Source organism: Mustelus asterias, chromosome 6, assembly GCF_964213995.1.
Source record: "Mustelus asterias chromosome 6, sMusAst1.hap1.1, whole genome shotgun sequence".
Taxonomy (NCBI): Eukaryota; Metazoa; Chordata; class Chondrichthyes; order Carcharhiniformes; family Triakidae; genus Mustelus; species Mustelus asterias.
Genome location: NC_135806.1, coordinates 35,672,613 through 35,699,397, shown reverse-complemented (window position 1 = coordinate 35,699,397; position 26,785 = coordinate 35,672,613). Strand labels below are relative to the sequence as shown.

The window sequence follows — 26,785 nt, the reverse complement described above, 5'->3', positions numbered from 1 at the left end:
ATTCTATGAAGAAAGAGCATCGAGCCAGCACCGACAACAATCCCACCCAGGTCCTATCCCCGTAACCCCACATATTTACCCTCCTAATCCCCCTGACTCTGAGGGGCAATTTAGCATGGCCAATCAATTTAACCCGCACATCTTTGGACTGTGGGAGGAAACCGGAGCACCCGGAGGAAAGCCATGCAGACAAGGGGAAGATGTGCAAACTCCACACAGACTGTCACCCGAGGCCAGAATTGAACCTGGGTCCCTGACGCTGTGAGGCAGCAGTGCTAACCACTGTGCCACCATGCCGCCCCGGGTCAACTATCCAAGGAAACCTGCCATTTTAGACTCAATCAACTTGGAGAAAGAAAGATCTTCACTATGGGGAAATCGCAGAGGTTTTGATGCTCTTTTCTCAGATAGATTCATTGTATGATCAGCCACAAAGAGGTGTGTACTAGCAGTTACTTTATAAGCAAACCACAGAAGGAGTATGTCAGAACTCAGGACAGCAGCCTGTCCGAATGACAAGGCCCAGCCATATTTCCTCTTTCTGGCTGAAGAGCAAAAATGTACCACAATTATAAGCAGCATTCTTTGCTTAGATACTTTACAATCGAGGCGTGTCACCAATCCCTGAATAATTGAGGCTCCGCAAAAGATGGAATCACTTTCCACCTGTGATATTGCACCTTTTCAAATAAGCTAGAGGGGTGAATTGATTGGATATTTTTATTAGTCAACTATTTTCTGAACAGAATTTCTCAATATAGCTACCAGCTCCCATAAATTTTGCTCTTTGGGCATTTTTTTAATATCCAAATAATGTGCAAACAAATACAACACACAGAGAGGTGAAGAATGAACGATGTCCCAATTTGAAATGTAAAGATATCTCAAGATGGGACAGAAACAGCTCTCACTTTTTCATATGTCAAGTTCTTTCTAGACCATTTCTACAGCACCTTGTTAGAATGGAAAATATTTAAAATGTGATAGACTGTGAACAGCCTCGATCTAGTCTTACCTTTGCATATCCCAGCATGATCATTCGCACCAGTACTACATTCACGTGAGCTCCCAATGATTTATCGTGGTAAATCTCATTAACCTGGCAGTGAAAAAAGAGAACAGAACTGACGTTATTCCAGTTTGCAAATTGCCCAATTGTTTCTGGGAGCTGTTTGCATCATTATTTCCTGCTGAATTTTCAGCCGAACCTCAATTTCACGCTTAAATGCAAATGTCAGCTTTAAAATAATTGATCTCATTACGGCATGATCTTAGTTGGATCCCCCTACACAAGTGTTAACCCATTCTTAAATTTAAAATAGAACGATTTTATGACTCACCAATTTAAATACATATGTCAGGTCAAGCTTTGTTAAATAATTGAAGTATCTCCTGTGACATTTCTCCGAGCAACTCGGATTTTTATACCCCATGGAATATTGAACTGGGCGGCACAGTAGCACAGTGGTTAGCACTGCTGCTTCACAGCTCCAGGGATCTGGTTCGATTCCTGGCTTGGGTCACTGTCTGTGTGGGGTTTGCACATTCTCCTCGTATCTGCGTGGGTTTCCTCCGGGTGCTCCGGTTTCCTCCCACAGTCCAAAAAGATGTGCGGGTTAGGTTGACTGGCCATGCTAAAAATTGCCCTTAGTGTCCTGAGATGCGTAGGTTAGAGGGATTAGTGGGTAAATATGTAGGGATATGGGGTTAGGGCCTGGGTGGGGTTGTGGTCGGTGCAGACTCGATGGGCCAAATGGCCTCTTTCTGCACTGTAGGGTTTCTATGATTTCTATGATATTGTTTAAGTAGTGACGTGCTGCAGTGCATTGGCCAATGATGATTGAGTTCATTGATGCATTGCATATTGCATATCTTTCATTGAATCCACTTGGAGGCTCTGACTGGTTCAGAAGAAATGGTCCAACTTGAGAAAGACCACAAAGGCACAAGATAGTAAAAATTAGAACTTAATGCACCCACTTTATGGTCATAAAACCAATGTAAAAAGGGCGGATTTTGGTCGCTAGCAAAACACATCAGTAGGATGTCTAACTCTAACTTTGGGTGTTCTTATATCACATGAACTGCAGCCGTTCAAGAAGGCAGTTCACCACCAATTTTTGTTTATTCTTTCATGCGATATGGGCATCGCTGGCTGAATCAGCATTAAAGTCAACCACATTGCTGTGGATCTGGAATCAGACGTAGGCCAGACCAGGTAAGGATGACAGATTTCCCTTCTGTTATGTATTTAAAAAGGGTTGCAGGTTGCTTAAAGAGCTAATCACATGATTTGATGTGTGTGTTCAGTACTGATGCAGAGCAGTGAACAGCTTTCAATAAAACCTGTTATGTTTTTATTTGAATCTACATGTGCAAACCACATTCTTTTCTTTCTAAAACCCACAATCCCTAACACAGATAGGACATTAGTGAACCAGATTTATTTTTACGACAATTGACAATGATTTCATGCTCATCATTAGACTTTTAATGCCAGATTTTTATTGAATTCAAACTTCACTATCTGCAGTGGGATTGGAACCTGGGTCCTCAAAGCTTTGCTCTGGGTCTCTGGATTACTAGCCCTGAGACAATACCATCATGCCACCACCTCCCCTTAAAGGTAATTAGGGATGAGCAATAAATGCTGACCGAGCCAGCAATGCCTACATTCCATGAATGAATAAATAAAAAAGACAGATGTCCAACCCAATAGAGAGTCGTGCTATTATTCAGTCTTTCCTGACTAGCTGCCCAAAGTGAACATTAAGCCCATTATATAAATAAATTAGGGAGCTATCAGTTGATATAGAATTCCTTTGTTAAATTGAAATCCAATGTGCATTGAAGCCTCATGCACTAAGGATTCTTTAACAGTCCCTAAGCCTTGATCAGCCAAAAAATGTAGATTTTTAAAATTGTTGTCAAGTCAGGAAGAGCAGGAGTGCAGCCCTTGACTTTACCCTGCTCATTTCCCCAGTTTTTTAACTGTTTCCCCCGACCAAGTATTTATCTGATTCCCTGTGAAGGTTTCTATTGCATCTGCTTCCACTCCCCTTTCAGGAAATATATTCCAGATCATGATCATTGTGATAGCACCCTCCTTTGGCCATTTGTGTAGCTATGTATCTAAACCAAAACTGAAATAAACCAGTTCAACTGAGTATTTGAACTATGGGCGTGATTTTACGGCCTCACTCGAGCAAGATCGGAAATTCCCGCCTGAGGTCAAGACAATTCCGTTGTCCACCCCTCACCTGCTCCGATTCCTTGGCGGCGGGTGGTGGAATGTCGACATATGTTTTAGGCACCAGTGTGTCTGTCATGCAAAGATATCACAATCTGGTGACAAGAGAGGGACTATAGGTTTGCCCAACTGAATAAGTTTGGGCTCGAAAGGCAGAGGAACTGTGAGATTTTCGAGCTGAGAAATAGACTTAAAAACCTGCTCTTGGAGAAAAGGCTTTTTTATACACATGGGTGGACTGACCTTCAAAGATGGCTGTGTCAGATAGTGTTGAGTGACTGGAGTGTATAACCATGACCAAAAGGTGTTAGTGCGTATTTGAGATGTTTCTTACTGGTAATAATATCCTCAAGGATCACGATAATGCAGCTATAATAAGATTACTGCAATGCCTTTTGTAGGCATGCTGCAACCATGACGTGCTGGTTGTGGAGGGAGTGAAGGTTTAAAGTAATGGGTGGGATGTCAATCCAGTGGGCTACCTTGTCCTGGATGTTGTTGTGCCTTTTGAGCCTTAATGCAGCTGCACTCATCCCGGCAAGTGGAAAGTATTCCATAACACTCCTGACTTATACCTTGTAAATGAGTCGAGGTAGGTTACTTGCTGCAGAATACTTAGCCTACTCTTGTAGCCACAGTATTCTTGTGGTTGGTCCTTTTAAGTGTCTGCTAAATGGCAACCCCCTCGCCCCAGTATATTGATGTTGGAGGATTCTCCAATAATAAGACCATTTAAAGCCAAGGGGAGATGGTTAGATTCTCTTTTGTTGGCGATGGTCTTTGCATGGAACTTGTGTGGCACAAACATTAATTGCCACTTTTCAGCCCAAGCCTGAATGTCTAGCTGCATGAGGGCATAGAGAATATCCTGCTGGTAGGATTGACCAGAAAATCCCACCCATTAACTTTATTTTCGTTGTGAAGGCTGTGCAAAGTACTCAATCAATATTCAGTCATGCCCTCTGCCTCCAAAAGGTGATTTCCCTTTCTGTCCCTAATAGGTCATAGCATTCAGTTAACTTTCCATTTACTTTCCTCTGTTAATAAAATATATTTTTGGTTCAATTTTACAATACTTGTTCACCTTTTCAAGGACTTCAGTCAGAATTTTATGTTTATTTTTTCAGAGTGCCAACTCAGGCAGGGAAAGCTGAGTGTAGCTGCTACCTGCACTGCTGGCTTTTCCCACCATAGTTTTAGACATTCTGAAAAAAAACTGAAGACAACATCATGCAGGCTCTTGATAAAAATAGAAAAAGAATCCCCCAACTAATAATGCCCTCCCCATCAATGACATGTTCATGCCACCCACCGCACACGGAAACCCTGACACCTACACCCCCGGAAGCCTCCCAGGCACTGCCCCTTGCACTGCCCAGGCAGTGCCAGCTTATTACCTGAGCGTGACCCTCTCCCAGCTGGGGACTTTTAAAGTTGGGATCCCATTACGTCATAGGCAGGGTGTGGGGACAATCCAGTAGGGAAATCCTGCCAGCATAGAACCATTTTGCAACTTCTGTCCTTTTCCCACCATTCTCCAACAGCCGAAAATTGCCCTTATAGAATCATAGAGTCATACAGTGCAGAAATGGCCCTTCAGCCCATCAAGTCTGCACCGACAATATCTACCACTAAAGGCCTTACTTTCCTGCACTTCTTCCATTTCCTTGAATATTATGATATTTCAAGTACTCGTGCAAATATTTTTTAAAGGTTGTAAGATTTCCGGCCTCGATTACCTTTGCAGGCAGTGCATTCCAGATTCCCATCACCGGCTGAGAGAAAAAGTTTTTTCTCAAACCCCTCTGAATCTCCTGTCCCTTACATTAAAACTACGCCCCCTTGTGATTGACCCTTCAACCAAGGGAAACAGCTGCTCCCGACTCACCCCTCATAAAGTTATACACCTCAATCATGTCCCCCCCCTTAACCTTCTCTGCTCTAAAGAAAACTATTCAAGCCTATCTAGTCTCTCCTTACAGCTCAAATGGGGCAGCACGGTAGCAGTGGTTAGCACTGCTGTTTCACAGTGCCAGGGACCCTGGTTCGATTCCCAGTTTGGGTCATTGTCTGTGTGGAGTTTGCACGTTCTCCCCGTACCTGCGTGGGTTTCCTCCAAGTGCTCCGGTTTCCCCCCACATTCTGAAAGACGCGCTGATTAGGTGCATTGACCCAAACAGGCGACGGACTGTGGCGACTAGGGGAATTTCACAGTAACTTCATTGCAGTGTTAATGTAAGCTTTATTTGTGACTAATAAATAAACTTTTAACTTTAAATGCTCCATTCCTGGTGAACCTCTTCTGTACCCTCTCTAGTGCAACCACATCCTTCATATAGTGAGGTGAACAGAACTGCAGACAGTACTCCAGCTGTGGCCTAACCAATGCTCTGAATAATTCCAACATTACCTCCTTGCTCTTATAGTCTTTCCATGACTGATGAAAGCAAGTGTCCCATATACCTTCTTAGCTATCTCTGCCTTTTTCAGTTTCTACCTACACTCCCTGATTATTGTCTGGTTTTCTATTGTATTCTCGACCTAACATTTGCCATAAATTCCTTTTTCTGTGATATTTTAACCACTATTTCCTTTATCATTCAAGGAGCTTGGTTTGTGCCTGAAGTACCTCTGGCTACAAAATCAGTTCATGAACAAAGCAGATCTTGAAGGCAATCTTTGTTTCCAGTTCATTTATGTTAGGTTTTTACTCAAGTCACCGAAATTGATTCTTTTCCATTTGAGATTTGTTTCCTTTCTTTAACTGCTATAAACCAAAATTACATTGTGATCACTATTATCCATTTTTTGCCACTGTAATACATCCAACTTGCTCCCCATTCATTTCCAAGAACTAGATGCCAATGTTTTTAACAGCCCAATCAACTTGCCCTGCTACCTTCTAAGATTTATTACCTAATTTCCCACTTTTGTCCATTCCTACATTTCATTAAAAATTATATCTTTTGGTTTGAATTGCCCCCTTATTCCTTCATTCAAGAATCCCATCACAGTTCTCTACATTAAGTTGCATCCACCACACGCCTGACACCACATATCACTGGTCTATGTCCTTTCTTAAGTCTGTTTATTACAGCCTTCAAAATTTCTTCAAGAAACTAAATCCCCTTCAGAGTTCATGAAACTGTCACTCAAATGCACAAGCATTCAAACTTCAAATGAAAAAAATTTACTTTTCTTAAGTGGTTATAAAACTGTCAAAACAAACAGACATTAAAAAACGTCTTCGAAAACCTTAAACATGTTTACTTCTCATAAAACTTCCAATCAAAACAAAGCTCACATCTCTTGAAAGCTATGTCAACATCCCCTGCTGAGCTAAATCTATTAGTCGGTTTGGATCTCAAACGAGTATTCATAATGGAATTCCACTGCACAGCAGTGTCAATAAAATTTCCAGAGCTGGCTATGTTAAAACCATTGATGTTTTTAAAAAAATATCTCAGTCATCTTTTCAACTCTTCAAAGTTTGAACAGATGGCTGAGCAGTCAATCAAAGAAAAAAATTAAATGACAAGGGCGGCACGGTAGCACAGTGGTTAGCACTGCTGCTTCACAGCTCCAGGGACCTGGGTTCGATTCCCGGCTTGGGTCACTGTCTGTGTGGAGTTTGAACATTCTCCTCGTGTCTGCGTGGGTGTCCTCCGGGTGCTCCGGTTTCCTCCCACAGTCCAAAGATGTGCAGGTTAGGTTGATTGGCCATGCTAAAATTGCCCTTAGTGTCCTGGGATGTGTAGGTTAGAGGGATTCGTGGGTAAATATGTAGGGATATGGGGGTAGGGCCTGGGTGGGATTGTGGTTGGTGCAGTCTCGATGGGCCAAATGGCCTCTTTCTGTGCTGTAGGGTTTCTAAGATTCCTAAGAAACCAAGTTATAGGGAAGCTGACATGTTAAACAGCCGATTCCACGCACCCACCACTCTCTGAGTGAAAAACTTACCCCTAACATCTCCTCTGTACCTACTCCCCAGCACCCTAAACCTGTGACCTCTTGTGGCAACCATTTCAGCCCTGGGCAAAAGCCTCTGAGAATCCACTCTATCAATACCCCTCAACATCTTATACACCTCTATCAGGTCACCTCTCATCCTTCGCCTCTCCAAGGAGAAAAGACCTAGCTCTCTCAACCTATCCTCATAAGGCATGCCACCCAATCCAGGCAACATCCTTGTAAATCTCCTCTGCACCCTTTCTATGGCTTCCACATCCTTTCTGTAATGAGGCGACCAGAACTAGGCACAGTACTCCAGGTGGGGTCTGACCAGGGTCCTATACAGCTGCGGCATTATCTCCCGATTTCTAAACTCAATTCCTCTATTGATGAAGGCCAGTATTCCATATGCCTTCTTAACCACATCCTCTACCTGCGACGCTGCTTTGAGCGTCCTATGAACCCGGACCCCAAGATCCTTCTGATCTTCCACACTGCCAAGCGCCTTACCCTTAATATTATATTCTTTCATCCTATTCGACCTGCCAAAATGAACCACCACACACTTATCTGGGTTGAAGTCCATCTGCCACTCCTCCGCCCAGTCTTGCATCTTATCTATGTCTCGTTGCAACTGCTGACATCCCTCTACACTATCCACATCACACCAACCTTGTGTCATCAGCAAACTTGCCAACCCAAGCTTCCACTTCCTCATCCAGGTCATTTATAAAAATCACAAAGAGCAAGGGTCCCAGAACAGATCCCTGGGGCACTCCACTGGTGACCGACCTCCATGCTGAAAAAGACCCATCTACAACCATTCTTTGCCTTCTGTGGGCAAGCCAGTTCTGAATCCACAAAGCAATGTCCCCTTGTATCCCATGCCCCTTCACTTTCTCAATGAGCCTTGCATGGGGCACCTTATCAAACGCCTTGCTGAAATCCATATAAACTACATCTACCGCTCTTCCCTCGTCCATTTGTCTAGTTACATCTTCAAAAAATTCAATTAGGCTCGTAAGACATGATCTGCCTTGGACAAAGCCGTGCTGGCTATTTCTGATCATACTGTTCCTCTCCAGATGTTCATAAATCCTGCCTCTCAGGATCTTCTCCATCAACTTACCAACCACTGAGGTTAGACTCACCGGTCTATAATTTCCCGGGCTATCTCTTCTCCCTTTCTTGAATAACGGAACCACATCCGCAATCCTCCAATCCTCCGGAACCTCTCCCGTCTCCATTGATGACGCAAAGATCATCGCCAGAGGCTCAGCAATCTCTTCCCTCGCCTCCCACAGTAACCTGGAGTACATCCCATGCAGTCCCGGCGATTTATCTAACTTGATGCTTTTCAAAAGCTCCAACACATCCTCTTTCCTAATGTCCTTATTTAAGGAAAGATATTATTTCATTGGAGGCAGTTGAAGAAGGTTCACGAGGATGATCCCCAGTATGGAGGGATTGTCTAATGAGCAAAGATTTAACAGGTTGGGACTCCACTCATTAGAATTTAGAAGAATGAAAGGTGATCTTATTTAAACTTATAGGATTCTTAAGGGGCTTAACGGGGTAAATGCTGAGAGGATGTTTCGCCTCATGGGAGAGTCTAAGACCAGAGGGCATAGTCTCAGAATTATGGGGCACCAATTTAACACTGAGATGAGGAAGAATTTCTTTACTCAAGAGAGTTGTGTGGGCAGAGTCATTGTGCATATTTAAGGCTGAGATAGATAGATTTTTGATCAATAAGGGAATCAAGTTAGATGGAAATATAATATCTTTCAAAGTTACCACCATCGCTATTTCTGGGTATTTCCTGTCTCACCGGCAGGACAGACTCAGCAGAGGTGGTGGCACAGTGGTATACAGTTGTGAGGGAGTTGCCCTGGGAGTCCTCAACATTGACTCTGGACCCCATGTAGTCTCATGGCACCAGGTCAAACATGGGCAAAGAAACTTCCTGCACATTACCACATACCGTTTCCCCTCAGCTGATGAATCGGTACTCCTCCATATTGAACACCACTTGGAGGAAGCACTGAGACTGGCAAGGGCACAGAATGTATTCTGGGTGGAGGATTCAATGTCCATCACCAAGAGTGGCATGATAGTACCACAATAGACCGCTCTGGCCAGGTCCTCAATGATATAGCTGCTTAGCCTGGGACTGCAGCAGGTGATGAGGGGATCAATAAGAGGGAAAAAACTATTCCTCACCAACCTGCCTACTCCATTTGTCCATGACAATAATGGTAGGAGTGACCACTGCACAGTCCTTGTGGTACCATCTTCATGTTGAGGATACCCTCCGTTGCACTATGTGGCACTACCACCATGGGATAGACGTCAAACAGATCTAGCAACTCAAGACTGGGCACGCATGAGGCACTGTGGGCCATCAGAGCATCAGAATTGCACTCAACCACAATCTGCAATCTCATGGCCTGTCGTCTCCCCACTCTACCATTACAACCGAGGCAGGGGATCAACCTGGTTCAATGAAGAGTGCAGGAGAGCATTTCCCAACAGTGACTGGGACAGCCATACCATTAGGGGCTTGGAAGGAGAGAAATTCGTTGAGTGCATTCAGGAGGAATTTCTCATTCAGTATGTGGATGGCCCGAATAGAGAGGGGGCAAAACTTTCAAAAGTTGATTGGGGGAGTCTGTTGGCAGGCAAAGGGATGGCTGGTAGGTGGCAAGCTTTCTAAAGTGTGTTAACCAGGGTTCAGGGTATGCACATTCCTTTTAGGGTGAACGGCAAGGTTGGTAGAAGTAGGAAACCCTGAATGACTCAGGATATTGAGGCTCTGGTCAAAAAGAAGAAGGAAGCATATGACATGCATAGGCAGCTGGGATCAAGTGGATCCCTTAAAGAGTATAAAGTTTGTTGGAGTAGAGTTAAGAGAGAAATCAGGGGGGCAAAAAGGGGACATGAGATTACTTTCGCATATAAGGCAAAGGAGAATCCAAAGCGCTTCTACAAATACATAAAGGGCAAAACAATAACTTGGGAGAGTGTAGGGCCTCTTAAGCATCAACAAGGTCATCTGTGTGTGGATCCACAAGAGATAGGTGAGATCCTAAATGAATATTTCCCATCTGCATTTACTATTGAGAAAGACATGGATGTTAGGGAGCTTGGGGAAACAAACAGTGATGTCTTGAGTAGTATACATATTACAGAGAAGGAGATGCTGTAAGTCTGAAAGCGCAATAAAGAACAAAGAATAAAGAAAATTACAACACAGGAACAGGCCCTTCGGCCCTCCAAGCCTGCACCGACCATGCTGCCTGACTTAACTAAAACCCCCGACCCTTCCGGGGACCATATCCCTCTATTCCCATCCTATTCATGTACTTGTCAAGATGCCCCTTAAAAGTCACTACCGTATCCGTTTCCACTACCTCCCCCGGCAACGAGTTCCAGGCACCTACTACTCTCTGTGTAAACGATCTGCCTCGTACATCTCCTTTAAACCTTGCCCCTCGCACCTTAAACTTATGCCCCCTAGTAATTGACTCTTCCACCCTGGGAAAAAGCTTCTGACTATCCACTCTGTCCATGCCTCTCATAATCTTGTAGACTTCTATCAAGTCCCCTCAACCTCCGTCGCTCCAGTGAGAACAAACCAAGTTTCTCCAATCTCTCTTCATAGCTAATGCCCTCCAAACCAGGCAACATCCTGGTAAATCTTTTCTGTACCCTCTCCAAAGCCTCCACATCCTTCTGGTAGTGTGATGACCAGAATTGAACACTATATTCCAAGTGCGGCATCACTAAGGTTCTATAAAGCTGCAACATGACTTGCCAATTTTTAAACTCAATGCCACGGCCGATGAAGGCAAGCATGCCATATGCCTTCTTGACTACCTTCTCCACCTTCATTGCCACTTTCAGTGACCTGTGTACCTGTACACCTAGATCCCTTTGCCTATCAATACTCTTAAGGGTTCTGCCATTTACTGTATATTTCCTATCTGTATCAGACCTTCCAAAATGCATTACCTCACATTTGTCCGGATTAAACTCCATCTGCCATCTCTCCGTCCAAGTCTCCAACCGATCTATATCCTGCTGTATCCTCTGATGGTCCTCATTGCTATCTGCAAATCCACCAACCTTTGTGTCATCCGCAAACTTATTAATCAATCCAGTTACATTTTCCTCCAAATCATTTATATATATTCCAAACAGCAAAGGTCCCAGCACTGATCCCTGAGGAACACCACTTGTCACAGCCCCCCATTCAGAAACACAGCTTTCCACTGCTACCCTCTGTCTTCTTTGACCGAGCCAGTTTTGTATCCACCTTGCTAGCTCACCTCTGATTCCATGCGACTTCACCTTGTGCACCAGTCTGTCAAAGGCCTTACTGAAGTCCATGTAGACAACATCCACTGCCCGACCCTCATCAATCATCTTCGTCACTTCCTCGAAAAACTCGATCAAGTTCGTGAGACACGACCTCCCCTTCACAAAACCATGTTGCCTCTCACTAATACGTCCACTTATTTCCAAGTGGGAATAAATCCTGTTCTCGAAGAATCCTCTCCAATAACTTCCCTACCACAGATGTAAGGCTCACCGGCCTGTAATTACCTGGATTATTCTTGCTACCCTTCTTAAACAAAGGAACAACATTGGCTATTCTCCAATCCTCTGGGACCTCCCTTGTAGTAAGAGTTTTAACAACACCAGGTTAAAGTCCAACAGGTTTATTTGGTCGCAAATGCCATTAACTTTCAGAGCGCTGCTCCTTCGTCAGATGGAGTGAATATCTGCTCTCAAACAGGGCATACAGAGACACAAAATCAAGTTACAGAATACTGATTAGAATGCGAATTTCTACAGCCAACCAAGTCTTAAAGATACAGACAATGTGAGTGGAGGGAGCATTAAGCATCTGTGCTTAATGCTCCCTCCACTCACATTGTCTGTATCACTTGCAGCCAGTGAGGATATAAAGATTTCTCTCAAGGCCTCAGCAATTTCCTCCCTTGCCTCTCTCAGTATTCTGGGGTATATCCTGCAACTGTACAGGACCTTGGTGAGACCGCATTTGGAATATTGCGTGCAGTTCTGGTCACCTCACTATAAGAAGGATGTGGAAGCGCTGGAGAGAGTGCAGAGGAGATTTACCAGGATGCTGCCTGGTTTGGAGTGTCGGTCTTATGAGGAAAGGTTGAGGGAGCTGGGGCTGTTCTCTCTGGAGCGGAGGAGATTGAGGGGAGACTTAATAGAGGTTTATAAAATGATGAAGGGGATAGATCGAGTGAACGTTCAAAGACTATTTCCTCGGGTGGATGGAGCTATTACAAGGGGGCATAACTATAGGGTTCATGGTGGGAGATATAGGAAGGATATCAGAGGTAGGTTCTTCACGCAGAGAGTGGTTGGGGTGTGGAATGGACTGCCTGCAGTGATAGTGGAGTCAGACACTTTAGGAACATTTAAGCGGTTATTGGATAGGCACATGGAGCACACCAGGATGGTAGGGAGTGGGATAGCTTGATCTTGGTTTCAGATGAAGGTCGGCACAACATCGTGGGCCGAAGGGCCTGTTCTGTGCTGTACTGTTCTATGTTCTATGTTCTATATCCCATCAGGCCCTGGGGCCTTGTCTACCTTAATGTTTCTCAAGAACTCCAAATACCTCCTCCTTTTTGATTTCAACATGACTCAAACTATCTATACACCCTCTCCCAGACTCATCAACCACCAAGTCCTTTTCTTTGGTGAATACTGACGCAAAGGACTCATTCAATACCTCGCCCATTTCCTCTGGCTCCACGCATAGATTCCCTCCCTTGTCCTTGAGTGGGCCAACTCTCTCCCTGGCTACCCTCTTGCTCTTAATATTTGTATAAAAACCTTGGGATTTTCCTTAATCCTGCTGGCCAATGCTTTTTCATGACCCCTTTTAGCCCTTCTTACTCCTTGCTCAAGTTTCTTTCTACTGTCCTTGTATTCCACACTTGCTTCGTGTGTTCCCAGCCTCCTAGCTTTGACAAATGCTTCCTTTTTCTCTTTGACTAGGCTCACAATATCTCTCGTTATCCAAGGTTCCCAAAATTTGCCATACTTATCCTTCATCCTTGCAGGAATGTGCCGGTCCTGAATCCCTATCAACTTACACTTGAAAGCCTCCCACGTTTGATAAAGTCCCCCATGGTCGGCTTATGAAGAAAGTATGGATGTGTGGGATAGAGGGAAGTTTGGCCAATTGGATAGGTAACTGGCTATCTAACAGAAGACAGAGGGTGGTGGTGGATGGAAAATTTACGGACTGGAAACCGGTTACCAGCGGAGTGCCACAGGGAACTGTGCTTGGTCGTCTGCTATTTGTCATTTTTATAAATGACTTGGAGGAGGGGGCTGAAGGGTGGATCAGTAAATTTGCTGATGACACCAAGATTGGTGGAGTACTGGATGAGGTGGAGGGCTGTTGTAGGCTGCAAAGAGATATAGATAGGATGCAGAGCTGGGCTGAAAAATGGCAAATGGAGTTTAACCCTGACAAATGCGAGGTGATTCATTTTGGTAGGACAAATTTAAATGTGGATTACAGAGTCAAAGGTAGGGTTCTGAAGAATGTGGAGGAACAGAGAGATCTTGGGGTTCATATCCATAGATCTCTGAAGGTTGCCACTCAAGTGGATAGAGCCGTGAAAAAGGCCTATAGTGTGTTGGCGTTCATTAACAAGGGGTTTGAGTTTAAGAGCCGTGGGGTTATGCTGCAACTGTACAGGACCTTGGTGAGACCACATTTGGAATATTGTGTGCAGTTCTGGTCACCTCACTATAAGAAGGATGTGGAGACACTGGAAAGAGTGCAAAGGAGATTTACCAGGATGCTGCCTGGTTTGGAGGGTAGGTCTTATGAGGAAAGGTTGAGGGAACTTGGGCTTTTCTCTTTGGAGCGGAGGAGGTTGAGAGGAGACTTGATAGAGGTTTATAAGATGATGAGGGGGATAGATAGAGTGAACGTTCAAAGACTATTTCCTCGGGTGAACGGAGTGGTAACTAGGGGGCATAACTATAGGGTTCATGGTGGGAGATATAGGAAGGATGTCCGAGGTGAGTTTTTTACTCAGAGAGTGGTTGGGGTGTGGAATGGACTGCCTGCAGGGATAGTGGAGTCAGAAACTTTAGGAACATTTAAGAAGCTATTGGATAGGCACATGGAGTACTTCGGGATGATAGGGAGGAAATAGCTTGATTTGGGTTTCAGACAAAACTCGGCACAACATCGTGGGCCGAAGGGCCTGTTCTGTGCTGTACTGTTCTATGTTTCTATGCCAGATGTTGATTTGCCCTCAAACATCTGCCCCCAATCTACATTCTTCAGTTCCTGCCTAATATTGTTGTAATTAGCCTTCCCCCAATTTAGCACCTTAACTTGAGGACTACACTGATCTTTATCCATCAGTACCTTAAAGCTTACTGAATTGTGGTCACTGTTCCCGAACTGCTCCCTTACTGAAACATCGACCACCTGGCTGGGCTCATTCCCCAGTACCAGGTCCTGTATGGCCCCTTCCCTAGTTGGACTATCTACATACTGTTTCAGGAAGCCCTCCTGGATGCTCCTTACAAACTCTGCCCCATCCACGCCCCGAGCACTAAGTGAGTCCCAGTCAATATAGGGGAAATTAAAATCTCCCACCACAACAGCCCTGTTACTTTTACACCTTGCCAAAATCTGCCTACAAATCTGTTCCTCAATCTCCCGCTGGCAGTTAGGCGGCCTATAATAAACCCCCAACATAGTGACTACACCTTTCCTATTCCTGAGCTCTACCCATATTGCCTCGCTGTATGAGCCCTCTGAGGTATCCTCCCGGAGTACAGCTGTGATATTCTCCTTCACCAGTAGTGCAACTCCCCCACCCCTTTTACATCCCCGTCTATCCCACCTGAAACATCTGTATCTTGGAATGTTAAGCTGCCAATCCTGTCCTTCCCTTAACCAAGTCTCTGTAATGGCAACAACATCGTAGTTCCTAGTACTAATCCAAGCTCTAAGTTCATCTGCCTTACCTGTTACACTTCTCGCATTGAAACAAATGCACTTCAGTCCACCAGACCCTCTCTGATTAGCAATCCCACCCTGCCTGCTGTTTCTCTGAGTCTTACTGGCCCTACTCTCTGGCTCCCCTTCAGCTAATTCACCTTTGCTTTCGTTCCCACCCCCCTGCCAAACTAGTTTAAATCCTCCCGTGTGACACGAGCAAACCTCCTAGCCAGAATATTTATGCTCTTCCAGTTTAGATGCAACCCGTCCTTCTCGTACAGGTCCCATCTGCCCCGGAAGAGACCCCAATGGTCCAGATATCTGAAATCCTCCCTCCTACACCAGCTGTTTAGCCACGTGTTGAGCTGCATTATCTTCCTATTTCTAGCCTCACTAGCACGTGGCACAGGGAGTAATCCTGAGATTACAACCCTAGAGGTCCTGCTTTTTAACTTTCTACCTAACTCCCTAAACTGCTGAAGTAGGACCTCATCACTCTTCCTGCCTATGTCGTTACTACCAATATATACCACGACCTCTGGCTGTTCACCTTCTCCCTTCAGAATGCTTTCTGCCCGTTCAGAGACATCCTGGACCCTGGCACCAGGGAGGCAACATACCATCCTGGAGTCTCTTTCACATCCACAGAAACGCCTATCTGCACCCCTAACTAGAGTCCCCTATAACTATTGCTCTAAGGTAAATAAGGTAGATAAATCCTTGGGACCTGATTAAATGTATCCCAGGATGTTGTGGGAGGCTAGGGAGGAAATTGCAGGTCCCCTAGCAGAGATATTTAAATTATCGATAGCCAAAGATGAGGTGCCTGAAGATTGGAGGCTAGCAAATTTTGTGCCTTTGTTTAAGAAGGGCTGAAGGGGAAAGCCGGGGAACTACAGACCGGTGAGCCTAACATCTGTGGTGGGTAAGTTGTCAGAAGGTATTCTGAGAGACAGGATCTACAGGCATTTAGAGAGGCAGGGACTGGTGAGGGACAGTCAGCATGGCTTTGTGAATGGGAAATCATGTCTCATGAATTTGATTGAGTTTTTTGAAGGGGTAACCAGGAAGGTAGATGAGGGCAGTGCAATCGATATTGTCTACATGGACTTTAGCAAGGCTTTGACAAGGTACTGCATGGTAGGTTGTTGCATGAGGTTAAATCTCATGGAATCCAGGGTGAGGTAGGGAATGACGAGACAGAGTAAAGGAATGAGATAGAGAATCTGGTGAACTGGCGCAGTGACAATAATCTCTCCCTCAGGGTCAACAAAACGAGGGAGATTGTCACCGACTTCAGGAGGCGTAGAGGAGAACTTGCCCCTGTCCACATCAATGGGAACAAAGTAGAAAGGATCGAGAGCTTCAAGTTTTTAGGTGCCCAGATCACCAACAACCTGTTCTGGTCCCACCATGCTGACACTATAGTTAAGAAAGCCCACCAACGCCTCTACTTTCTCAGAAGACTAAGGAAATTTGGCATGTTGGCTATGACTCTCACCAACTTTTACAGATGCACCATAGAAATCATTCTTTGTGGTTGTATCACAGCTTGGTATGGCTCCTGCTCTGCCCAAGACTGCAAGAAACTACAAAATGTCGTGAATGTAGCTCAATCCATCACGCAAATCACCCTCTCATGCATTGACTCTGCCTACACTTCCTGCTGCCTCGGCAAAGCAGCCAGCATAGTTTTGGACCCCACACACACCGGACATTCTCTTTTCCACCTTCTTCCGTTGGGAAAAAGATACAAAAGTCTGAGGTCATGTAGCAACCGACTCAAGAACAGCTTGATAGGTAGATAGATTTCTGATCAATAAGGGAATTAAGGATTATGGGGAGCGGGCGGGTAAGTGGAACTAAACCACTATCAGATCAGCCATGATCTTATTGAATGGCGGGGCAGGCTCGAGGGGCTAGATGGCCTACTCCTGCTCTTATTTCTTATGTTCTTATTATTTAGCTTCTTCCCTGCTGCTTTCAGACTTTTGAATGGACCTATCTTGCATTAAGTTGATCTTTCTCGACATCCTAGCTATGACGGTAACACTACATTCCGCACTATCTCGTTTCTTTCTTATAAATGGTATGCCTTTACTGTGCAGAATGCAAGAAGTAATACTTTTCACTGTATGCTAATACATGTGACAATAATAAATCAAATCAAAAATTGGATACAAAATTGGCTTGACGACAGAAGATAGAGGGCGGTTGTAAAGAGTTGTTTTTCAAACTGGAGGCTTGTGACCAGCAGTGTGCCTCTGGGATCGGTGCTGGGTCCAATGTTATTTGTCATTTATATTAATGATTTGGATGAGAATTTAGGAGACATGTTTGGTAAGTGTGCAGATGGGTTTCCTCCGGGTGCTCCGGTTTCCTCCCACAGTCTAAAGATGTGCGGGTTAGGTTGATTGGCCATGCTAAAATTGCCCCTTAGTGTCCTGAGATGCGTAGGTTAGAGGGATTAGCGGGTAAATGTGTAGGGATAAGGGGGTAGGGCCTGGGTGGGATTGTGGTCGGTGCAGACTCGATGGGCCAGACGGCCTCTTTCTGCACTGTAGGGTTTCTATGATTCTATGACACCAAGAATGGTGGTATAGTGGACAGTGAAGAAGGTTATCTAGGATTGCAATGGGATCTTGATCAATTGGGCCAGTGGGCTGATGAGTGGCAGATGGAGTTTAATTTAGATAAATGTGAGGTGATGCATTTTGGGAAATCAAATTGGGGCAGGACCTACTCAGTTAATGGTAGGGCATTGGGGAGAGTTATAGAACAAAGCGATCTGGGGTACAGGTTCATAGCTCCTTTAAAGTGGAGTCACAGGTGGACAGAGTGGTGAAGAAGACATTCAGCATGAATGGTTTCATTGGTCAGAACATTGAATACGGATGTTCGGATATCTTGTTGAAGTTGTACAAGACATTGGTAAGCCACACTTGGGATACTGTGTGCAATTCTGGTCACCCTATTATAGAAAGGATATTATTAAACTAGAAAGAGTGCAGAAAAGATTTACTAGGATGCACCCGGATTCGAGTTATAAGGAGAGGCTGGATCGACTGGGACATTTTTACCTGAAGCGTAGGAGGATTAGGGGTGATCTTATAGAGGTCTATAAAATAATGAGGGACATAGATAAGGTCAACATATTTTCCCAAAGGTAGGGGAGTCTAAAACTGGAGGGCATAGGTTTAAGGTGAGAGGGGAGAGACACAAAAGGATCCAGAGGGATAATTTTTTCACTCAGAGGGTTGAGAATGTCTGAAATGAGCTGCCAAAGGCAGTGGCAGAGGCAAATACAATTTTGTCTTTTAAAAAGCATTTAGACAGTTACATGGGTAAGATCGGTATACAGGGATATGGGACAAATGCGGGTAATTGGAATTGGCTTAGTGGTAAATACTGGGCGCATGGACAAGTTGGGCCGAAGGGTCTGTTTCCATGCTGTAAACCTCTATGACTCTTCAGCCAGAATTGCCGAGTGGCTGAACCATCACGGTTCCCTCCAGAGGTCCCAACCATCACAGATGTCAGTCTTCAGCCAATTTAATTCATTTCACATGATATTGATGGCTGAAGGCACTGGATAGCGCAAAGGTTATGGGTCCTGACAATATTCCACCAAAAATATTGAAGACTTGTGCTCCAGAACTTGCCGCACTCTTAGCCAAGCTGTTCCTGTACTGCTAGAACACTGCTAACGACCAGGCAATATGGAAAATTGTCGAAGTATGTCCTGTACACAAGAAGCAGGACTAATCTAACCTGGCCAATTACCACCCCCCCCCCCCCCCATCAATTTACTCTAATCAATAAAGCGATGAAGAAGTTATCAACAGAGCTATTAAGCAGCACGTATTCAGCAATAACCTGCTCATGGACACTCTAGTTTGGATTCCGCCAGAGTCATGCATCTCCCGACATTACAGCGTTGGGTTCAAACATGAACAAAAGAACGGAATGCCAGAGATAAGGTGAGGGTGACTGCTCTGGACATCAAGGCAGAATTTGATTGAGTGTGGCATCAAGGAGCCCTAGAAAAACTGAACACAAAAGATTCAAAGGGAAAACTCTCCATTGGCTGGAGTTATTCCTGGCACAAAGGAAGACGGCTTCGATGGTTGGAGGTTAATCATCTCAGTTCCAGGACATCACTGCAGGAGCTTCTCAACTTAGTGTCCTCAGCCTAATCATCTTCAGCTGCTTCATCAATGACCTTCCTTCCATCTTAAGGTCAGAAATGGGGATGTTTACTGATAACTGCACAATATTCAGCACCATTCATGACTTCTCAGATACTGAAGCAGTCCATGTCCAAACGTCGTAAGATCTGGACGATATCCAGGCTTGGGCTGACAAATAGCAAACAACATATGTGCCACACAAGTGTCAGGCAATGACCATCTAGAACAAGAAAGGATCTAACCATTCCTCCTTGACATTCCATCGCTGAATCCCCCATTATCAACATTCTGGAGGTTACCATTGGTCAGAAACAAAACTGGACTAGCCATATAAACTCTGTGGTTACTAGAGCAGGTCAAAGGCTAGGAGTCCTGCCCGCCCCCCCCCCCCCCCCCTCCCGAAGCCTGTCCCTGTCCACCATCTACAAGGCATAAGTCAGTAGTGTAATGGAATACTCTCCACTTGCCTGGAAGAGCACAGTTCCAACTACATACAAGAAGCTCAACATACCATCCAGCACACAGCAACCTGCTTGAAGAGGATTTTTGCCTTCCACAAACATTCAATCCCTCCACCACCGATGAACAATGGCAGCTGTGTGTATCATCTACAAGATGCACTGCAGGAACTCACCAGGGCTCCTTAGACAGCACCCTCTCAACCAACTACGACGGCCCTCCAGAAGGACAAGAGTAGTAGATATCTGGGAACATCACCACCTGAAGGGTCCCCATCATTCACCATCCTGACTTGGAAATATATCGCTGTCCCTTTGCTGTTGCTGGGTCAAAATTTAGGATTTGTCTCCTGAACAGCACTGTGGGTGTACCTATTCCTTAAGGACTGCAGCTGTTTAAGAAGCAGCTCACCACTGCCTTCTGAAGGGCAACTAGGGATGGTCAATAAATGCTGGCCTAGCCAGCGATGTCCACAACCTATAAATGAATTTTTAGAAAGTAACTTTAAGGGAGGCAATGTCAAAACATTATTGTCACTGGACTAGTAATCTCCAGACCTAGGGTAATGATCTGGGAATTCGATTTGAATCCCACCATGGCAGATGTTGAAATGTGAATTTTGAAATAAAAATCTGGAATTCAAAATCTAATGATGACCATAAAATCATTGCCAATTGTCAGAAAAACCCATGGTTCAGTCAAGTCCTTCAGGGAAAGAATTACCCAGTTGGTCCTACGTGCGACTCCAGATTCACACTCATGTGATTGACTCGTAAATGCGTTAGTAAGCCACTCAGTTCTGGGTAAACAGGGTTGGGCAATAAATGCAAGCCCAGCCAACGATGCCCACATCCCATGAACAAATAATTTTTAAAAAGAATGGAAGGTTCATAACGCATTTCTTTGGCAACAATGTGCACTTCATGCAGAAATGGAAAAGAAAGATTAGTCCTTGGTGTTAGGAGGCCTATCTTTCTTTTAAGACAGCATCCTCCATAAAGAAACATACTCACCTATATATGTGCTCGGCACTTTCCTTCACATGACCCAGTCTAACTTCACTCTCCTGCATACTCTCATGCTCTTTGATACTAATCTTTTTCAAGTAACTCTTTAATTTCCTTTCAAATTCATGGACTCTGTTTTAATGACAATTTGTGGTAGAAAATGTCATATTCTAGCCAGCCCAAAGGAATGATGTTTCAAAAACTTCCCTTTAATTGTTTTTTATTAGCTTAAATTTGTATTTCATGTGATTTTTAAAAAAATATCATCTCCAGGAACTGTCTCACTCCAGCATGAGTGCAGGATGCACAATGAAGAAAGCAACCTTCAAATCTGCAAATTGATGTAGGAGTAACTTAATGTACAAACAGCAGGTGGAATTTTCCCAAAAAATGACTAATGGTATGTCCAGCACAAATCAGACTGCGATTTTCCTGCACTTAGTCATTTTTTGGGGCGGCACGGTAGCACAGTGGTTAGCACTGCTGCTTCACAGCTCCAGGGACCTGGGTTCGATTCCCGGCTTGGGTCAGTGTCTGTGTGGAGTTTGCACATTCTCCTTGTGTCTGCGTGGGTTTCTTCCGGGGTGCTCCGGTTTCCTCCCACAGTCCAAAGATGTGCGGGTTAGATTGATTGGCCAAGCTAAAATAAAAAGAAATTGCCCTTAGTGTCCTGGGATGCGTAGGTTAGAGGGATTAGTGGGTAAATATGTAGGGATATGGGGGTAGGGCCTGGGTGGGATTGTGGTCGGTGCAGACTCGATGGGCCGAATGGCCTCTTTCAGTGCTGTAGGGATTCTAAGATTTTGGGAGAGGGGTGATTTTTGCACTGGTTCTGAGGGGAACGGGGCCTAAACACGCCGGCAAGCCCGGTATCACAGAGATCAGGTGCCGTTTTTAAAGGGTGGACCAATCTCAAAGTGAAATTGAAGACCCCCTCCTTCTGCCCACAGACATTGGGGCACCACCCCCCCCATTGCTTCTCCCCACTTCTCCCCAACAGATTGCTCACATTGGGGCCCTCCCAAATGGTCCGCTTCATCCGCCCCTACATGTCCCCTTCATACTCTACCTCCTTTATACCCTCTTTTCATGCTCCAGCCCATTCATGATCCCCTTCAGGCCTCACCCCTCTCAGGTTCCACCCCCTTGGCACTGTCCCCAGCATCCTGGTACTGCCCCTCTAGTGCTGCAACCCCAGGCACTCCCACTGTGGCACTGCAACCCTGGCCAAGGTGCACATTGGCATTGCCAGGTTGGCACTGCCAGTGTGCCAGGTAATACTGCCAGGTTGGCAGTGCCAGATGGACATGACATGGGCCAGCCATGTACCCAACCTACCGGGTGCTTCAGTGGCCCCCGGATCCCCCCCTGTGTGGCCATTATGCCTGTTCTCCATTTCTGCAGACCAGTAGTGGTTCACACAAGGTTCCCATTGCAAGGGTCAGATAATCCCCAGAGCAGGGAGAGTCTGGCATGAAATTTAAATGCTTATTTAAGAAATACGTGGTTTTCTTTCTTCTTTTGCAAAGCACTTATTCCTTTTGAAGAAACCACAGCTGTCAATCAGGCTTAGAATCGTTGTAAACATTGTGGTTAGGATCATTGGAGATAGCTGAGATGCTTTCAGGCATGAAGAGAAATGTGAAGAAACACAGCTGACTCAAGTAGGAGTAAAAATCCATTAAGCTGTCCATGGAGGCCTCTTTCAAAGCACTGTCCATTGAAATTGACAGAAATCAAAGGTTTCCAATGGAATAGAAAGGGTTTCAAAGGTTTTGACTTGCTAGAAAGCCTCTTCAAAGAACAAAGAAAATTACAGCACAGGAACAGGCCCTTTGGCCCTCCAAACCTGCACCGACCATGCTGCCTGATTGAACTAAAACCTCTTACCTTTCCGGGGATCATTTCCCTCTCTTCCCATCCTATTCATGTATTTGTCCAGACACCCCTTAAAAGTCATGGTCGTATCTGCAGGGGGGTGTAGCAGGATTCACAACCGGCATCCATCTGATTGTGACTTTCCTGGGGCATTTTTATGGCGTAATCAGCCTCATGCCAGAAAACAGTGCGAGGCTGATTACCATATTTAAATCTTAATTTCAATCTTTCCGGGCTCACTTATGTTCCCCCCATCCCCGCTGAGAGAGGTTCCCACCAGCTGGGATTAAAGCTGGTCCCCATCAACGGGGATGCCAGGTGTGATGCCTTGCTGGTGTGGGTAGAGGCCATTGGGCCACTATGGGAAGTTGGGGGCAGGGGGTGGCCCTTGGGCAGTGCCAGCCTGGCACCTTAGCAGTGCCAGCTGGGCACATTGGGCAGTGCCGAGAGGGCAGGGCCTGAGGGGATGAGCTGATTGGTGCAGGTAGTGTGGGAGGGACTGCTGCACACTCCACATTGGGGATCAGCGAGGTTGGGAGGGGTAACTGGGACTGGTCATTGTGGGGGTTGGGGGTAGGTGGTTTGGGGAAGCCATCAGGAGGCCGGCGATCGGGAGGGCAGTGATAGGAGGGCCAGTGCACATGCACTGATCTCCCTACTGACAGATTGCACATCGCAACGGCCCCCTCAGCACGCTGATGCTGGCATCTCAGGCGGGATTAGGCACTGCCCCCCCGACCCGCTCACTAGTGTTAAAAGCCCAGCGGACTCTGTGATGCAGAGTGCTGGAAATTCAAGAGATTACGCTCAAAAAACGGGCGAGAAAATCTCCCATTTTTCCACCTGTTGGGCACTTAGTTTCTTTTTGGGAAAGCCCCCCCACCCCCCTCCCCCCCATAGTGACACATCTCTGAACTGCTTCCAATGCAAGTAGAACCTTTCTTAAATAAGGATACCAAAATATAAACTCAAGGTGCAGTTCCATAGTTGTAGCAAGAGTTCCCTCATTTTATCCTCCCTTGCTATAAAACCCAACATTCAATTTGCTTTCCCAATTACTTATGGTACCAGTGTGTTAACATTTTGTGACTCATGTTTGAATGCATTCAGATCCCTCTTTCCCAGAGCATTCTGCAGTCTTTTTCCAATTAAATTATATTTTGTTTTTATATTGTTTCTGCCAAAGTAAACAAACTCACATTTTCCCCACAATTTTCTCTATCTGCCTTTTTTTCCCCCAGTTACTTAACCTATCTATAATTTTTTGCAGACTCTTTGAGCCAGCTTCTCTGAGTGGAGGCCTGTGACTAGTGGTGTGCCGCAGGGATCGGTGTTGGGTCCATTGTTTGTCATCTATATCAATGATCTGGATGATAATGTGGTCAATTGGATCAGCAAGTTTGCTGATGATACAAAGATTGGAGGTGTAGTGGACAGTGAGGAAGGTTTTCAAAGCTTGCAGAGGGATTTGGACCAACTAGAAAAATGGGCTGAAAAATGGCAAATGGAATTTAACGCAGACAAGTGTGAGATATTGCACTTTGGAAGAACAAACCAAAGAAGAACGTACAGGGTAAATGATAGGACTCTGAAGAGTGCAGTTGAACAGAGGGATCTGGGAATACAGGTACAGAATTCCCTAAAAGTGATGTCACAGGTGGATAGGGTCGTAAAGAGTGCCTTTGGTACATTGGCCTTTATAAATCGGAGTATCGAGTATAAAAGTTGGAGTGTTATGGTAAGGTTATATAAGGCATTGGTGAGGCCGAGTTTGGAGTATTGTGTACAGTTTTGGTCACCTAGTTACAGGAAGGATGTAAATAAGCTTGAAAGAGTGCAGAGAAGGGTCACAAGGATGTTGCCGGGACTTGAGAAGCTGAGTTACAGAGAGAGATTGAATAGGTTGGGACTTTATTCCCTGGAGCGTAGAAGATTGAGGGGAGATTTGATAGAGGTGTATAAGATTTTGATGGGTATAGATAGAGTGAATGCAAGCAGGCTTTTTCCGCTGAGGCTGGGGGAGAAAAAAACCAGAGGGCATGGGTTAAGGGTGAAAGGAGAAAAGTTTAAAGGGAATATTAGGGGGGGCTTCTTCACGCAGAGAGTGGTGGGAGTGTGGAATGAGCTGCCGGAAAAAGTGGTAAATGCGGGGTCACTTTTAACATTTAAGAAAAACTTGGACGGGTTCATGGATGAGAGGGGTGTGGAGGGATATGGTCCAAGTGCAAGTCAGTGGGACTAGGCATAAAGTGGTTTGGCACAGACAAGAAAGGCCAAAAGGCCTGTTTCTGAGCTGTAATTTTCTATGGTTCTATGGTTTTCACCATGGCTATGCTCTGTTTCTGTGTCAGAAACTTGCTTCCAGTGAAAACTGATTTTTTCGGGGGATGATCCCTCCATTGAAATGGGGACTAGTTTCTTGTCCAATTAAAACTGGTGGGGTCAGGAATGGAGCCAGGTTTGAGACCCCCCCAAGGTAGCCATCATTGAGGCTGGTTGTCATGAGAGAGTGAGTTTGTGTCAAAGCTGCCACTACACCACAGGTAAGTGAGATGTCACAAGGGAGCCAAAGACCTAACACTCATGAAGGAGAGAAGGGAGATCCTCTTCCTAATGGATGGTAGGCCATCTCGTCCTGTGGCAAGGGCACCTCTCTGTTTAGTAACATCTCCCTCTGCCTCCCAGTCTACCTCCTGCTCCTCCCCCGATGAGTTGCCCTTCAGGGAACAAATGGGTCTTTTTCCGAATGGCAGGCAGTAACTCGTCGAGTACCGCAGGGATCAGTGCTGGGGCCCTAGCTGTTCATGATATATATAAATGACCTGGGTGAGGGAACCAAATGTAAATTTCCAAGTTTGCTGATGACGCACAACTGGGTGGAACTGTGAGTTGTGAGAAGGATGCAAGGAGGCTTCAAGGGATTTAGACACTCATGACAAACTCATGGAAGTTTTATGTATAATGTGGCTAAATGTGAAGTTATACACTTCAATGTGAAAAACAAAAAGTAAGAGTATTATTTAACAGTGACATATGGGAAGTGTAGAGGTACAAAGGGATCTGGGTGTCCTTATACACTAATCAATGAAAGTGAAGTCTTACTGCAGTTATATGGGGCCTTGGTGAGACCACACCTGGAGTATTGAGTGCGGTTTTGGTCTCCCTATCATAGAGGGAGTACAGCAGAAGTTCACAGAAGGATAAGAGGAGATCTGATTGAAATGTATAAAATTCTAACAAAGCTGGACAGACTAGATGCAGGAAGGATGTTTTCCCTGGTTGAGGAACCTAGAACAAAGGCACACGGGGCAGACCATTTAGGGCTGAGTTGGAGAAATATTTCTTCACTCAAAGGGTAGTGAACCTATGAAATTCTCTACCACAGAAGGCTGTGGTGGACAAGTCACTGAGTGTATTCAAGAAAGATTTTTTTGGAGATTTTAATGGTATCAAGGGGCATGAAGAGAAAGCAAGAATATGGCTTTGAGACAAGGATCAGCTATGATAACATTGAATGGCGGATCAGGCTCAAAGGGCCAAATGGCCTACTCCTGGTTTCTATGTTTCAAGGGTCTCGCTGCCCTCAAAGTCCACGAATCTCTGGCAGGCCGTGTATGGGCAGCAGACCAACACAATGACCAGGAGCAAGCAGCAGAACCAATGGCTGTGATGCCCCATTAGGTATGAATCTGATGTGTTGGGCCAGCCATAGTGAAGAGGGCATCTGTCACTTTGGACTGGTGCTCTGCAATACATTCCTGCAAGCGTCTTGGTCATTGTGGTGGTCTGCTATGCATCTGTCAGCTAGGTGATGCATCAGGGTCCAGCTACCTTTGAGATGCCGTTGAGGTCTACACTGATAAGGTCACAAATCATAGAATCCCTATAGTGTGGAAGGAGGACATTAGGTCCATTGAACGTGCACCATCAACAATCCCACCCAGGCCCTATCTCTGTAACCTCATGTGTTTACCCTGCTAATCACCCTGACACTAAGGGGCAATTTACCATGACAAATCCACCGAAC

The 26,785-nt window shown here is 45.2% G+C and overlaps 1 protein-coding gene across 1 annotated transcript in view; it reads right to left on the bottom strand.

The window, feature by feature from the left end:
* The window catches only part of LOC144494648 (A disintegrin and metalloproteinase with thrombospondin motifs 3-like), a 500,070-nt gene that overhangs the window by 196,883 nt on the left and 276,402 nt on the right, over window positions 1-26,785 (bottom strand). Inside the window, exon 8 of the mRNA XM_078213852.1 lies at window positions 1,016-1,099. Coding sequence (XP_078069978.1) covers window positions 1,016-1,099 — 84 coding nt within the window. The remainder of the gene's footprint in view (window positions 1-1,015; window positions 1,100-26,785) is intronic.